At 44.5% G+C, this 16,967-nt stretch overlaps 1 protein-coding gene across 1 annotated transcript in view; it reads left to right on the top strand.

Annotated features, from left to right (window-relative positions):
• SNX9 (sorting nexin 9) overlaps positions 1-16,967 on the top strand; it is a 79,491-nt gene that overhangs the window by 19,744 nt on the left and 42,780 nt on the right. The window contains exons 2-4 of the mRNA XM_054570160.1: positions 12,184-12,270; positions 14,863-14,937; positions 16,277-16,402. Coding sequence (XP_054426135.1) covers positions 12,184-12,270; positions 14,863-14,937; positions 16,277-16,402 — 288 coding nt within the window. The remainder of the gene's footprint in view (positions 1-12,183; positions 12,271-14,862; positions 14,938-16,276; positions 16,403-16,967) is intronic.

Here is a 16,967-nt window from a genome sequence, read left to right on the forward strand (position 1 = left end):
GTTGTTGTGAAAGTGTATTTCTATACATACATTTACGCACAGTGAAAATCACAGGACTCAGGTCGAGCCCTGCAGGGCTATGTAGCCTTTAATACAGACTCTGTTTGCTGTCCAGCTGTCTCCTGACTTCAACTTCGGGACGCTTTGTGCTTTGCCCTAACTGGGGAAGATTCTGTAGTAGATTGTGGTATTTTCAACAGGATTTTGAGCTTCCAAGGTGAGGTACAAGACAGTGCTTTCAAATCACGCAGTAGGTTCATATTAAAAATAAGACACTAAAATCGTACAAAGGGGAAAAGATGGAAACTCCTCCCCCGTCCCTCCCCACCTTCAGCCAGCTGTCTTCTCTACAGAGATGTTCTGTGCACATTCAAGCAAATGTATTTTCCCCTTCTTTTACACACATAGTGTGTATTGCTGTATTTTCTCACATACGAGGGGGAACCCGGAATTTATTTGAAAAAAAATTGTGTATGTATTCTTACATGGTTAAACTTCAAGCCACCTTCTAAGTACTCTCCATTTGATGCAGACTTTTGAGACTCTTTTTTCACTGCTCAAAACAGCTTTTGGACTCATTGACTTTGATGCTTTTTAGTGCTTCTGCCATTTTTTGTTTCCCCTCCTCTACATCGGCAAAATGTTTCCCTTTGAGGACTTTTTTCATCCAGGGGAACAAAAAACATCACTTGGGGTAAGATGGGTGAATAGGGAGGGTAAGGCATGGGGGTCCTGCTGTTTTAGGTCAAAAACTGCTGAACGCTCAGCACAGTGTGGGCAGGTGCGCTCATAAGTCAACCATCTGGAAATGGGCAAACACATTGAAAGAGTGTTAACAAAAATTCCCTGAAGCCAAACACAGCCTCTCACAACCCTGCCAGCTGGGGCACCGATCCAGGTGGGCTCCTAGAACTCTCACCTAGCAGGGGACGCCTGTACTCCAAGGGTCTGCCCTCCACAAAGTAATTCCAGGGGTTTTTTGAGTTCCCCTCATGTGCATTAGAAATAACCCCACGTCCGGACAAGGAGCAGTTCCTCCTCCTCCTTGGCTGTGCAGGGTGTTCCATTGTGCGGAGGGTCTCTGCTCTCTGTGCGGCTGTGTCGGGTCCTTTGCTCTTCCAAGCAGTGCTGCGGTGAGCGAGCTTTTACGTAATGTCGTTTTATACAAGTGTGAGTATTTCCAGAGGCCAGAGTCCCAGAAGTGGCTTTTCTGGTGAGAGAGGACGAGTGTGTGCGGCGCTGACGGTCGCTGCCAAACGGCCTCTCTCCCTGTCAGCGTGTGGCAGGGGCCCCTGTTTCCCGGAACCTACACCCTCACCAACATGTGCGGTTACCAGAGTTTGGTCTTTTTGCCATCCCGATAGGTGGAAAATAATATTTACCTAGTTTTATAAGAGAGGTTTTAAATTTTTAAGAGCCCTTTTTACTTTTTTTTCCCCTTATTGATTTGTAGGTACCATTTATAGAGCAGGAGAACCAACCTTTAACCATGACATACATGAGTTGCAGGTATTTTTCCCATGGGTCACCTGTTTTTTTAATCTTGTTTATACTGGTGTTTGCCAGGCGGGGCAGGTATGTTTTATTTTGCATAAAGAGATATTTTGTCCCCTCTCCCTTTTAAGGACTTCAGGGTTTTGTTTCATATTTGGAGTCTTCATCCCCTGCAAGATTACTTTAAAAATCCTCTTAACATTTCCTGTGGTACTTTCTATAGTTTCTGCAAACACCTTTTTATTATGAAGAATGTTAAACATCCAAAAGTAGAATAGTGCGATGAAGGCATTTCCCAGCTTCAGCAGCTCCTGACTTCCCTGTTCCACCGAGACCCTGTCAGCTTCCCCCTCTGGGCCCTTTAGACTCGAAGAAATACCAGCTATTTTATCACTTCATCTGTAAGTATTTTAGTGCCAATCACTAAAGATGGGGAGTCCTTTAAAAATAGAATTACAGTACCATTTTGATACCTGAAAGTTGAATGCTTTCCAATATCGTTCATCGCTTAAGTATTCAGATTTCCAGTCGTCTCAAATATCATAATCTTTTCTATTGGACTCAGAATCCAAATAGTCCGTATATTGCAATTGTGATAGATCTTCTAAGTCTCTTAATTTATAGGTTCCTTTACGCCTGTTCCTCCTCCCCCCAGCCCCATGGCTTCGTTTTTGTCGTTTGAAATTATTTGTTAGAAAACATATGTTCTGTGATCTCCTGTAGCTGGATTTGCTATTGCACCCTCATTGCATAGTCTACTATATCCCTTTGTAGCTCTGTAAATTGGTACTGGGATCCACAGGGTCAATAATATTCTAATTTTCAAGTTTATTTCTTAGTTAGCATTGTATCCCACCAGAAGGCAAATAATTTCTGGTTGTCTTTTGGATGCACTATGGTTAGGTGCATTAAATTATTAGAGATTGAAAAATTATATCCTAATTCTGTTATTCTCTTTCTATCTCTGTTCTCAAGGTTCATTCGTGCTTTTGCATATTTCAAAATTTCCTTCTTTTTTAAGGCTGAAAAAATGTTCTGTTGTGCAGGGGTGGGCAAAAGGAGGTTTACTGTTGTGAGTACATGAAACATGGAGTTTATTCTCCTATAATTATTTATTAATCACTGTATTATTTGTTTGTATCACAACTATAAGCCTCCTTTTGACCACCTGCGTGTAGGTACCACATTTTCTTTATCCATCCACCTGCTAGAGGACACTGGTTTTCCTGCCCGTGCCGTTGTGAGCAGCGCTGCAGTGAACGCTGAGGGCGCTGACGTCTCCTCCAGGTCCTGATTTCCTTCCTTTAGAGAAATACCCAGAGTGGGATTGCTGGATTGTATGGTAGCTGCAGTTTTCTTTTTTTTCTTTTCTTTTCCTTTTATTTATTTAATTTTTTTTTTGAGAAATCTTTATACTATTTTCCATAGCGGCTGCACCATTTTGCATTAGCTGGAATATTTTTATAAAGAGAGACTTCTTGTCTGCTACTTGATTAGTTTGCGGTACAGTTGTAAAGGAGAAGCAGGATAAATGCCAATTTTTTTCACCTTATTTACGTGTTTTCAAAATGAGTTGATTCCCTAGTATCCTGTAATGGTGGCCAATTAGTTTTGTCATTTTGAACTCATGGGTTTAAACAAATTTGATATTTCAGTCCTTATCTTTATTGACACTCATATTGTCCTTTATTTGGACAGCCAACTCCTCTGTAAGCTGGAGTCTTGTCCTTTTTGATACAACCGTAGGAGGCTGTGCCGCTGTCTTTGGTATCTGGTAAGAAAAAAATGGTCCAAACCATCTTGCATGCCATTTGGGTTTTGTTCTTGGGTTTCTCCCCCTTGAAACTTGAAATCAGCCATTTCCCTAAGTAAATCTGATTTCTTTTCATGGAAAATGGTATTTGGAGATTTCACTCTGGGCACTAAATATGGGGGAATGTGGTTCCCTCTTTCCTTTTTTTTAATGTGAATTTTTTTTCACCTTGGAATTTATTTTGGTGTGAGGCATTCATTTTGTTTTTTACCCCAGAGAGCTATCATTTATTGTAAAACAATAGAATGCCTCCTTTATCATACTACCACACTTCTATGTCTTTGGAAGTTGTGTGGGTTTTTTACTTTTTCTAGTCTCTGCTTGCTCTTTTTTTTTAATGGTGAAAAAAATTTTTGGCTATTTTTGTGTATTTATATGTCCAAATAAATTTTAGGATTAGTTCTGTTTCAGGAAAAAAGAAATCTTGTTTGTATTTTTACAAGAAACATTGAAGGGAGAGTTGCTATCTTGATGACATTGGGTTTTCCTTCTATAAACTTCAAGAGGTTCTTTGTACAAATTACTGTTGTTGTATAACAAACTACCCCCAAACATGGTGACTTAAAACACCGGCGTATTATTTCTGTGGGTGGCTCTTGTGGCCTGGAAAGCCCCGCCGAGGCTGGGTGGCCTCAGATGGCCTCGCCCGCATGTTGGGGGTCTCACCTTGTGCAGCTGGGAGGCTGGGGTCAGGCCGTGGCCTCTGCTCCGCAGGGGTGAACCCTGGCTGGGTCGGGCTGGTCACAGAGGCTCCTGCGCCGGGAGAGCACAAGCCCGCGTGCGAGCGCTTTGCAGGCCTTTGCCGCCCCTCTGTCGGCCAAAGCAAGCACGTGGCCAAGTCCGGAGTCAGGACGGGGAAGGTAGCCTTCGCTTCTCAGTGGGAGGAGTGGCGGTCGCTCTGCACAGGAGCATCCATCCAAGGGTGGGGAGATTCATTGCGACTGTTTTGCAATCTACAGTCCTTCCCCGTTTTCCCAATTTTCTATACCTTTCAGGAACATCGTAAATCTTTCTCCAGATCAGTCGTACACCTCTCTTCAGTTTATTCCCTCAGTACATACTCTATCTTCTTCAGCTACTGTGAATGGCTCCCCCGCCCTCCATTTTGACGTAGAACCCTTGGGCAGGCGGCGCCTGCACACAGTGGCAGTGAGAGAACAGGGAGGGAAATACTTCGAGGAGCCTCACTCCCATGCCCGTTCTTGCCCGTTCATTTTCTCCTCCCATCTCTTCAGGTGACAAATTCTAAAATAATGTATCTACCGCTTCTTTCTGGAAATACTGGCAAATACAGATATAAATGTTCTTCTCCCGGTGAAAAAGGTAGCATACAATATGCCCTGTTCTGCAACTTGCTTTTCTCACTTAGTGATGCCTTCACTCCATGCCAATGCGTGGAGGTTGTTCTTCTTTTATTGCTGCACAGCATTCCCGGGTGCGGACATTCCTTGGCTTATTTAACCAGTCGCCTGGTGGTGGACACCAGGGTTGTACTGCGAACAGTGCTGCAGGGGACAACCTTGTACACGTGGTTACAGGTGCCTCTAGCGCGTGGATTCCCAAAATGAGACCTCTGGGTCAAAGGGTAACAGTATCTCTAAAACTAAAGAAAAACCAGCCATGTGTTTTTTTGTATGATGCAGTTGTTTTGTCTTGGCCTTAAAAATAAAAAGCCAATAAAACTGGTGTGTGTGTATGCATGTGTCTTTAATTATGAAGCTGTGAAGCCGTGGGCAGAGTAGGCGAGTCGCATGTGGGTGTCAGAAGTGCCTGTTTTGGCACGTTACTTTGTAATAGTGATGTTACGTGTGATGTGGCCAGTTTGTTACTGCCACATCAAGTACTGTGTTGAAATGCCTTTGTCCGATTGTTCTTATGTACGCTACCTGAAGAAGCTGCCATCTGGGTGAGTTTGAAACTCTTAAGACCATCCCAGTGTCTAGCAGTTTGGTTGCCACGTGGCCTCGGTTCAGAGGATTTCCTGAGTCCAAGGCCTCTGCAGAGCCCTTCTGCATGAGTGGAACAGAGGGAGGGGGGAGAAGAGGGAAGTGGACGGCACCCGTTGACTATGTATTAGCATTTAGAACTTTTTCTCTTTGGGATTAAAGAATTGCCCTTTGGTACACCAAGATTTAAGATAATTCTAACTGTTTCTTGGAAGTGTATATTCCTGTGCTCAGTGACTTTCTGTTTACATTTCTATTTATTTTAGAAATTTCCCAAACTGCTCTCCTACTTAACCACCAGTTAAAAGGTTTCTTCACGTGCACCGTTTGATCAGGACGGCAGGTGTAAACCCAGGCTAGGAAACACATCTGTGAAGGACATACTCATTTCATTGGTGATTCATTTGTGAAAATTTTACATAAGAAAAATCAAATTTTCAGCCATTCTCAATGGCTGCTTCCAATTCTTTAGAGGAATTTCTTCTATTAGGAAAGATCTTTACTAGAACAACTGTTAAAATAAGACCTTAACAGAACTGTATCACTTTTACTAGATTCTTGAATAGATTATTGAACACATTGCATGTGAACATTTAAGGAATAGACTAACTTTATTTTCTTCTTTGGAAATTTCCGGAGCACCATACCCAAAACCTAATCGTTGATTGGCTCTTGTCCTCTTGGAAAGAGTTCCTTATCTTGGACCCTGGGGCTACTACGTTTTAAGTTTGTTTTTGTTTTGTTTTGGGTTTTGTTTTTTTTTTGAAGGTTTTATTTACTTATTTTTAGACAGAGGGGAAGGGAGGGAGAAAGAGAGGGAGAAAAACTTCAATCGGTTGCCTACTGTAGGTACCCCACCTGGGAACCAAACAGGCAACCCAGGCCTGTGCCCTGATCGGGAATTGAACCAGTGGTCTTTTGCTTTGCAGGATGATGCCCAACCAACCAACTGAGCCACACTGTTCAGGGCGTATTTTCATAGTTTTAAATGAAGCAGGTGAAGCTATGGAAAACATGGACTAAGAGATAATTGGATAGTGGCTTCGAAATTCAGAGAACCCTTAGTGGATAGGCGCGGTGGGCTGAATCTAACCAGATGAAATTTTATAGGGCTATTTAAGATTCTATAGTTGATTCAAAATACCAACTGAACCAGCACAAAAGCTATTAAAATCACAGATTGATATAAGCTAAAAAGCATTTAAGCCTTAACCACTTAAAATAGGGACAAATACATCTATATATATTGTTATAACACAGTAATGCTCTCGGGGTCTGTTAGAATAAGTTGTTTCTTTTGATCTTGTTGGTTAGATAAAGGTGATAAACAGGAAGGCATTAAATATGTAAGATTCTTATAAACAGTCAAATGAGTGTGCTTATATAAAACAATCTTGCCGTTTAAAAAGATAAAGTAGTACATAGAAATATTACCTGCACCGTTACTTCACTTCTCATGGGTATCAAATTAATAAGGAATCTTTCAGTCTCTTGGGTTTCTGAAGGTTTACATTTTTTAGTTACTTTCTGAGTGTCTGTGTAAAAGATGGGAGAGTGACATTGCTGAAGATGTGCCACCTTTTTCCAAGATTTACTTGTGATTTATGTAAAACCAAAGAAGCAGATGCTTAAGAATGAGAGCTTGTGTTCTGCATTCTAACCCCTGTGTGAACTTTGTTGCTTCCAGTTTTTTTTGTTTGTGATTTTTTTTTCTATTTTGAACTGTTTAATTCTCTATTGTTCATTTTAGGTTCTAGTTTTTTTGGTTTGGGGTTTTTTGTTTCTTCAAAATAGGAATTATCCAGTGTTTTTCTTTAATTTAGAATATTTCTTAAATTCTTTCATTGGGAATTATTGGTTTTTATCAACTTGAACTCTCTTGGTTGTAAGTGACCAGATCTGACCTCATGTTAGCTAAAGCACAGAATGAGATACTTTGGCTCACATGACCGGAAGGTCTCCAAGGGGAGAAGTAGCTGAAGGCCTTCCCGGGGATCTCGTCAGGAAGCTGCTTCCCTGTCCCTCCTCTCTGCGTTCCACTCCACTGGGTCTTCCAGACTCCTCACACCCCAGCTCCTTGGCCATTGGCAACATTTTCATAGAACAAGACCCAGTCTCCCCAGCATTAGCATCACTTTCTTTTTCTTCCCTTTTATTCTTGTTGCTGACACTAGCACAGACGTCCCCATTTCCCCCCTTTGCCCGCTTCCCCCCGCCCCCGGCCTGCGCCGCACTGTCGTCTGCGTCTGTGGGTCACGCATCTGTGTTCTTTGGCTCATCCCTTCACCTTCTCCCATCCGGTCCCCTCCTCCCCCCCCCCCGACAGCTGTCAGTCTGTTCCTTGTGCCCATGCCTCGGTTTCTGTTTTGTCCGTCAGTTTATTCTGTTCATTAGATTCCACATGTGAGTGAGACCATCTGTCTTACTCTGACTGGCTTATTTCACTTAGTATCTCATAATCTCCAGGTCCATCCATGCTGCCGCAAAAGGTAAGATTTCCTTCTTTCTTACGGCCATGTGTCTAATTCCACTGTGTAAATGTACCAGAGTTGTTTTATCCACTCATCTCCTCTTGGCACTTGGGCTGTTTCCAGATCTTAGTTATTATAAATAATGCTTCTGTGAACATAGGGGGGCATATATTCTTTCAAATGGGTGTTTCAGGGATATTAGGATATATTCCCAGAAGTGGGGTTGCTGGGTCAAAAGACAGTTCCATTTTTACTTTTTTGAGGATTCTCCATATTGTTTTCCACAGTGGCTATGCCATCTGCATTCCCAGCAACAGTGCACGAGGGTCCCCTTTCTCCACAGCCTCGTCAGCACTTGTTGTTTGTTGATTTATTGATGACAGCCGTTCTGACAGTTCTGAGGTGATATCTTCATTGTGGTTTTAATTAGCATCTCTGTGATGATTAGTGACGTTGGGCGTTTTTCCATATGTCTGTTGGCCATCTGTGTGTCCTCTTGGCAGAAGTGTTCAGGTCCTTCGCCCATTTTTTTAATTGGGTTGTTTGTCTTTTTGGTCTTGAGTTGTATGAGTTCTTTATAGATTTTGGAGATCGCGTCGCTTTCTGGGAAAGAGTTCTGACTATCCCTGTCGGGGTCATCTGCTCACCAACTGTGTGGATCCAAGACAGAAACAGTTTCCAGAAGAAGGGACAGGGGTGGACGAAACAACAGATGCCATAACATAGGTCAGAAAGAATGAGTATTTTTGTGCTTCTCTCTTATCCCAAGAGGAAGTGGGTGCTAAGGATGGTGCGTTATGCGCGTACCAGACAGGTGTGTGGTGGCTCCCTGGGTGCCCCAGGCATTCCCTGGGAGAGTTCTGAGTCCATGAATGTTCACTGTATGTAGACAGTGGAACTCAATGTGTAAGATTGCTGCCTACTGGCCGGTCACCTTATCTGTAATACTTTTTGAAATTGCTATTGAAAAGATAAATTGTGGTTGACTATGAACTCAGTGTATGTTGAAGTTATCTACTGATTAGGAACTATGTGGACATTTAGCTCCTGAAAACACTTAAGTCATTTCTTAAAAGTATGACTAATGTTAGAAAAGCATTGTAGGAAAACAACTTTTATTTCAAAGGCTGTATCAAAAATAGTTAGGCAGATGGGCAGTTGGGGTCGGGGTCAGCATCTTTGGGTTTCGGGTGCTGTGTGGGGTGAGGAAGAGGTAAAAGGGGAGCGAGAGGGGAAGCCCGAGAGAAGGCAGGGGAAGCCGACTGCAGGATGGGGGGGAGAAGCAGGTAGTGGGAGACAGTGTCTGCAGCTGTTCAGTGCTGAACGCCTCCAGTCCTACATAAGCTTTATGCGAATAATCGCTCCTCCAAAATAAACAAACAGAGGGGAAACAGACTCACAGGCACAGACAGCAGACTGGTGGTTGTTGGGGGTGGGGGGAGGTTGGGGGGACGGGTGAAAAAGGTGACGGCATGGAGAAGAGCAGATGGGTATCACAGAACAGTCACGGGACGTAAAGCACAGCCCAGGGGGTGCAGTCAATAATAACGTCCTACCTGTGTATGGTGCCGGGGGGTCCTGACAGACCAGGGGGACCCCTTTGTAAAGTATATGGTTGTCTAACTGCTATGTTAGACACCTGATACTAATACAAAATAATATTAAATGTAAACCGTAATTGGAAAACAGCAAGTGCTGGCGAGGATGTGGACAAAGGAGAGCCCTTGTGCGCCGTTGGTGGGAATGCAGACGGTGCAGCCGCTGTGGGAGGCAGTGTGGGGGCACCGCAAAAATCAAAAATGGACCTGCCTGACGGCCCAGTGATCCCACCTCTGGGAGTATACCCGAGGGAACCCAACACATGAATTCGAAAGAACATAAGCACCCCTGTGTTTATTGCAGTGTTATTTACAGTCGCCAAGATATGGAAGCAGCCCAAGTGACCCTAAATAGATGAGTGTATAAAACAACTATGGGACATTTACACAATGGAATACTGTTTTACCATAAAAAAGAAGAAAATTTTACCCTTTTCAATAGTATGGGTGGACCTGGAGAACATCAAGCTAGTGAAATAAGCCAGGCAGAGAAAGACAGACACTATATGATTTCACTCATATGTGGAATCTAAGGAACAGACCAAACTAACAAGGAAAATGGGGACAGATTCACAGATAGAGAGAGACCAGGCTGACAGCTGGTGGGAGTGGGTAGGCTGGGGGTGGAGGGACTGAGCAAAAAGGAAAAAGGACTCACGGACATGGACAGCAGTGTGGGGATTGTGGGGGGAGGGGGGTATAGGGGACTAAATGGTAATAGGAAAAAGTACAGTAAAGATAAAAAAACTTTTAGAAAAATAAAGTGTAAAATTCTTTAGAAAGAAAGAAAAAATAAATTGCTCCTTTAGACTGAGTGGTCAGTAATTTTTTGTTGACATTATGCTCATTTGAGGATGTGCTTTTTAAATCTTTTTGTTCTTCAACATTATTCTCATTTCTAATTTTTAAGAAGCATCTCTGGATAAAAGTCTTAGATCAGCATTTTAAAGAAACCTACTATGTTTATATACATTTTTTCTTTAAGTAAATGTGCAGTAACATTTAAAAGTGTAAGAGTTTCGTTTTTTTTGTTTTTGACATTCTGTTTCACCAAGTTGTAAATTTGGTAAACAAGAGGCTTTGGTATCCTTCCTGTATTTGGGGATTAGTTGGAATTAGCTGGATTAAAAAAAAAAAAAATTCCTAACTGGAATTCTTAAGAAACAACAAGAAAACATCCGGCTCTGGATGCTTGGGGTCCTGCGGGCGTGTCCTGGCTCAGCAACCCACCTCACCTGCCTCCCCCCTCGCACACGGGGCCGAGGTTGGTGTGACGTGTTTCTACAAAGTATTCCACAACATGACGAATGGAATTCTGTCTCCTTTCACCTCAGCCGAGTGTCGTGTTCTTTGAAAGACCTCAGGAAAAGTAATGCCTGCAGAATTGTCTGCCTGCTCTCCCCTCCCCCCCACCTCTCTCTAGAGGCGGAAGTAAGGGATCCGGTGCTGTTTCTTGACCGACAGACTGTACACTACCATTTCCAGCATTTTATTATGGAAACTCTCAAACATGTTGAAAAATTTAAGTCATTTTTCATTGAACACACCATAAACCCAGTGTCCAGATTCTATAAATAGTGTTTACTATCCCTCCTTTATCTCATATTTGTCCATCAACCCATCTTATTATTTTTGATGCATTCCAGAATAAATTCGTAGTTGGGGTTTTCCCTTATCTTTAATGGGGGCGGGGGTGGATCCTGTGTCTCTGTGAGAAGGGTTCCAGGCGTCGGTGAGCAGGTGTGAGACGCGCGGCCACCGAGGGCCGCACGGGTCTCACGGTGGTGCGGTGGAGGGTGCAGAGGAAATGCTCGTGGAGTGAAGGCAGCTCTGTCCGTTCTGTCCATTTTACTTAACTACCCTGGGGGGGACTTCGGTTGGCCTCTTAGGACAAACAGTTACTTTAAAAATAAACCATATGTTTCTAGGGACAGATGAGCCCCGATTTAGAAGATGGACTCCCTTGTAAGATAGTCCATGAAAGACATTTATTTATATAGCGTTTGAAATGGTTAAGAAAGATAGAGGAATCACGTATCACAGAAGCATATAGGAACTGCATTTTTCACAACAATGACTCTCTCCTGGAAGACACGTGTGGCAGGGGTCCAGGGCAATCCACATGTGTGCGTTGGTGCCTCAAGGGTCCTTCCTCTTAGGGCGGAGGCTGGAAGAGCAACCCCACACCAACCAGAAAGGCTTCCCTTCAGTCTGCTGTCTGTGAAATCAAGCTTTACATTTCTGGGAGAAGTTTGAAAGTCGCAGCTGTTCAGGTTACCTGACCTGTCTGCGCAGCCCTGCAGACCACTGTATGGTGGGTCGCACTGGAGGAGCGTCTAAACGTATCCTGCATTCCGGGTTTACCTGGCTAAGGATAATGCTTTATGAGAATTCGTCCCAGTGGCTCTAGATAAGGAATAGTGGGAGTTCTAATGCCAAGGGGATAATCCAAAGGCGTGCGACTCTAAGACATGCGTATGTGTCTGTATGTGCACAGGCCTGTCTCCTTGCTCCCCAGGGGGAGTGCTCCCGGCAGGAACAGGTCTGCTCTCCCCTTCTCACCTGGTGCAGTGGAGGGGCTCGCCTCCTCCCCCGTGAAGAACGGGGGCCGATATCTCCCAGTGCAGTGTGGGGCTGCCAAGTTGCGTTTCCCAAACAGAACAGGGGCTGTCGCCTGGGGTGTGGCCTGCCTCCTCGGTGGGCTGGCGGTTCATTTCGGTGACATGCCTGCCTTCCGTCCGCGTGGCCACGGCCGCTGTCATGCGGTGTCCACACCAGCATGTTTACAAGGTGGACTTCGGGCGGTTCGTGTTTGTTCTAGGTTTGCATTTGTAACATCTTTTTCTCTCCACTCCCAACAGGCACGGGTTATGTATGATTTTGCTGCTGAACCTGGAAATAATGAACTGACGGTTAATGAAGGAGAAATCATCACAATCACAAATCCGGTAAGAGAGCTGTCGCTTTTAAAGCAGGTGGTCTCTTTAGGACTTATTTTTTAAGGTTCTGTTTTTTTTTAACGAGTTGATCACTCAAACCCACGTTGAGTTTTTCTCCTATTGCCTACGAAGTATTGGTGGTGAAGCAGGAATACGTACTTACAAATACTGAGAAAAGTGAAGCCCCCTAAAGATAGCTGGGTGGGGTTCTGTCAGACAAATGGAAAGAGAGACACCCCAGCCAGACCAAAGGTGCGGAGGTCAGGAAGTATTCAGCGTTTCTTACAAGCCTCGGCTGCCATCTCTGACAGCCTATGCCAGGTGTTTGGCTGAGTGCTATGCATGTTCTCTCTAATGTATTTCCCCCTGAACTCTGTGAGGTCTGCATTTTTAATCTCTTTTTACAAGTGAGGGTACTGAGACTTAGAGAAGTTAAGTAACTTGCCCAAAAATCATTCTCATATGTGGCAACACAAGGGTTCAAGGCCACGTCTGTCTGGCCTGTGAGCTCCAGCTGCTTCTCCTCTCCCGGGGAGCTCTACACGCAATCCAGTGTCCCAGGCGCATGGGGGCGCAGGCTGGTGGCCTGAGAAAACGGCTCTTCGAGCCGACTCCCACGGGACCTGTGCACCGGGCCCTACGTCAACTTCAGACTTCTCTGGTTGAGTGGTGGATTCGTTTAAGGGTTTGCTTGGCTTTTGTGGTGGTGGTGGTGTGGCAAGGTGGCAGAAGGAGACCTGCGTTTCAAAAACATCAACCTAGTAGAGCTGTGCCGCATGAAGGGGAGTCGGGGACAGGGCTGCGGGTCGCAGCAATGGGAGTGGGAAGAATCGGGTGCAGGAGGCTTTGGAGGGTCAGACCCAGAGGCCGTGGGCCTGGTCAGATGCTACGGGCAAGGAAAGGGGCGGCGGGGGGGGGGGGGGGCGCCTGAGGTGGGGACTTAGCGACGTAGGTAAGGCAGGAAGAAAGAGCAAATGAGGCTACTTTTAGAATATGTTGAGTTTAAAGAATAGTAAGTAATCAACCCTGGCCTGTAGCTCTGCATCCGATTAAAAATGGACACGCGGAGCTGGAGGCGAGGGCTGGAGGCTGGCGGCCGCCTGGGCGCCTCTGCCCGGCGGGCGTGTGGGCGGAGAGGGGCCGGGGTGGGGGAGTGGGGGGCCTCTGGGGGGCGGGGGGCCCAGGGGGCAGTGGTTTCTCAGTACTGACAGTATTTCTAAAACTTGTTTTATGTGTAGATGCAAAGAAGAATTGCTGGGTAGAAGAAGTATATGTAGTTTTATAAAATATACTATATTTGTATATAAGTAAATGGGTTCTATTTTTAATCATAGGAGAAATTTAGATTCTTTTATCTAATTGTTTTAAATGAAGTATTCTTCATATCTTAAAAATAGTTTTGTCTTTAAATGGCTGTTGTCAAAAATGGACAGAGTTGCAGCTTAAAGTGATTTCTTTGAGAGAATATTTTTATCTAGATTCAAGTAATAACTAATTAGGGCACAGTTTATGAATTTAACTCTTACTAGTTTAAGGGGGAAGAGTGGGACTTTGCTGAGATAGTGCAGGGTCTGGCAGAAGGAAGGCCTGCTTGGGTGTGGTGGGTAGGGTAGTAATATGGGTGTAATAGTTTATAGTTCTAATTGGAGCATTTCACCTAAAATGTTATATGGGGTGCTTGAGTCTGCTATTGTTATGTTACAGAATTACATGTTTATGATTTTGTAATTAAAAAGGGGTGTTATTTGTGCTAGACATTGTACATTGAAAAGTGGGCATCCTGGTATAGACTCGTTTATTATTTAGTTTACTAACATTGCTTATTCGGAAGAGCTGAGGAACCATGGATCAGTTACTTAGCATTTCCTAAATATCAAGCAGTCGTAAAGCTTAGTGACTTAAACAGCCATTTGTTGTTGATGGGGCACCTACAAGTCAGCTGGGCGGTCCTCTGGACCTGGGCTCATTCAGGAGCCTGCAGTCACCTGGCACTGGGCCGGGCGCCTTACTCACCTGCCCAGACGTGCTCCTGCGGGGGGTTGGGGGGCTTCGAGTGGGACGATGGGCAGATGGGGCCCTGTCTCCAAGGTCGTCCAGCAACCCAGTGTGTTCACGCAGCAGTGCTTCTGCGGGTGCAGGGGAGCCGCCTGAGGTGTGCAGAGCCCCTCGGGGCCGGAGCCGGGCTCAGCCCACCGTTTCCCCCTTGTTCCGCTGGCCCAGGTGGCCGCAAAGGGCAGCGCAGACTTTCGGGATGGGGTGTGCGTTCTCCTCTGTGACCCGCAGAGCTGCGAGTCAATTTGTGACCTCCCACAGACTGGTAAGCGGGGAGCGATCGCAGAGCAGCGGCAGCCTGCAAGTGGGCTGTTTCACAGTCTCTGCTCACTTACTGTTGAAGTTTGATATTTCTCATTTTTAGACAATATCATTCTCTGGAGTAAAGAGAAGACTTAAAAATTTTAAATTTTGAACTTAGTTCTGTAGGAATAGAAAGCTTAATGTTAATTGTTTTTTATGTATAACTATTCCCAAAGCAAAGTTTCTGCAGGAAGTTCCAACTGCAGTCTTCTTTTTCTTCCTTTTTAAAAAAAAATTTTTTCTCAGGACGTTGGTGGAGGATGGCTGGAAGGAAGAAACAGCAAAGGAGAGCGAGGCCTTGTTCCCACGGACTATGTCGAAGTAAGAACTTACTGTCATTTACTGTTAAACCTGGTCTTTGTCGAACATCTTTTTATGAATTATCAATTTAAATAACATACTAGAAGATAGCAGCTTTATTTTTAATTAAAGTTTTTTCTTTGTAAAAGTAGCACATGCTAATTATGTAAAATGTGGATAATACATTGAAGTAGAACTAAGAAAAATTATTTATAAATTTATTGTTATTTTTATTAATATTTATAAATATTATTTAAAAATTATAAATTGTAAATTTATTTATAATAATTATAAATGTTATTTATAGACCAAAGATCCAAAGAGTGACTCCAAATATTTAGGTTAAATTCTTTCCAAGGATAGCAATGTTTAATTATTTTGAATACGTCTCTATTTTTCATTTGCTTATATTGTGCGGTAGCTGCTCTCTACAATACCGTTTGTTGTAGAATTGACTCAGAAAATTTAAACCATTTTTTGAAGTAGCTTGCTTCTCCCTGTGCTAATTTAGGACATGCCCCTTAGTGCCTTCTCCCATCCCTGTATGCAGAGAGTGTTAAAGGAGTGGCTGTGAACCACTGCCTGGTTTCAGTTCTATTATGACAGATGCCAAGGCCAGGGTTTCAACTCCCCAATGAATGAGGCTCCCTGCCTGGGTCACACCCACTCACCTGGCAAACCCGCGTCAGTCAGTCAACCTCCTGGCGCCCCCTGCTGGTTGCGTGGAGGTCCGCTCACCTGCTGGAGGTGCGCTTGCCTCATCTCCTATGAGTAGAAACGAGGGTTGCCTGGCGCCCTGTGGTCAAATCCGAGTGAGAGCCAGAGCAAAGGTTCCTGCGGTCCCCCTCCAGCAGAGGGACAGCCGTGGGAAGGTGGTCGCTGGTGCCGCCTGCAGAACTCGCTCCTGACTGAGAGTTCGGGTGGGAGGTGTTGAGCCCTTTGGAGAGGCTGGTGAAATAAATCTGTAGCCCTCCTCAGAAATGTGCGTGTTTACACACACCCTGACCTTCTGACCTTCTCACCACCCCCTCCCGGTTTCAGAGGGCGTGTGGGCCCTGACCTCTGTCCACATGTCTCAGGGTTATGTCATGTCTCAGCTCTGTGTGGTGTGCATTCAGGATTCTAAAGATGGACAAGAATGAGGAAACTCTGAGGATTTAAGTAGATACTGGCATTAATTACCTTTTATAGAATTCTGCGTACTTACATAAAGGAGTAGTTATAGGTGTTCCTGGCTTGCTTGCCTGTTAAGAACATCAGCCCTTTTCTCATAATAGATGACAGTCCTTGCCGTCAGGGACTCTAGCTCTGGAATAACTCTAGTCTGTGAAAGTAATTGTGCTTTCTCTCTAACGTTCAGATTTTACCCAGTGACGGGAAAGATCCATTTTCTTGTGGCAATTCAGTGGCCGACCAAGCCTTCCTTGACTCCCTCTCAACGAGCACAGCTCACACCAATTCATCAGCTGCCAACAGTAACAACCAGGTAGGTTTTTCTCACCCTACAGGGTGCGGCTGACTTTCTGGAGAGCAGAGTGCATTTGTAAACGCTTGTGATTCACTGTAGCTGTTAGACGTTTGTGTGGCATTTCTGTTGGGTATTAACAAAGAACTTGCTTGCTGAACCTGCTAAAGACTGTTTGTTTATAAAGTTGACCATAAGAGAAAAGGCAGGGTGTTCATCAGAAGTCACTTTTAAAAGTCTGGCAGGACCCGAACACAGACCCCGTGATTACAAACGTCCCTCCAAGTGAGGGCGTGGAGGGACAGGGAGGGTCCTGCGCTGAGGCAGGCAGTGCCGGACTCTGACTGGGGCCAGAGGGGCTTGTCAGACCTTGGCCCAAACGGACGCGCACTCTTGGCTGGAGCACCCTTGACTGGCAGGTACAACACAAGTAAAAGTGACCGCAAATCCAGCCCTCAGCGCTTGGCACTGTTACTGTATTGCTTCTAAAAAAACTTAGAAGAGTGGGACAATATGAGAAAATTACACTGAAATGTTACATCAATTTTAAAGAAAATATGATCAGTTTAGGTGATGCTGCCTCATT

Source organism: Pteronotus mesoamericanus, unplaced genomic scaffold, assembly GCF_021234165.1.
Source record: "Pteronotus mesoamericanus isolate MK-2021 breed Mesoamerican mustached bat unplaced genomic scaffold, CSHL_Meso_final contig_20, whole genome shotgun sequence".
In the NCBI taxonomy this organism is placed as follows: Eukaryota; Metazoa; Chordata; class Mammalia; order Chiroptera; family Mormoopidae; genus Pteronotus; species Pteronotus mesoamericanus.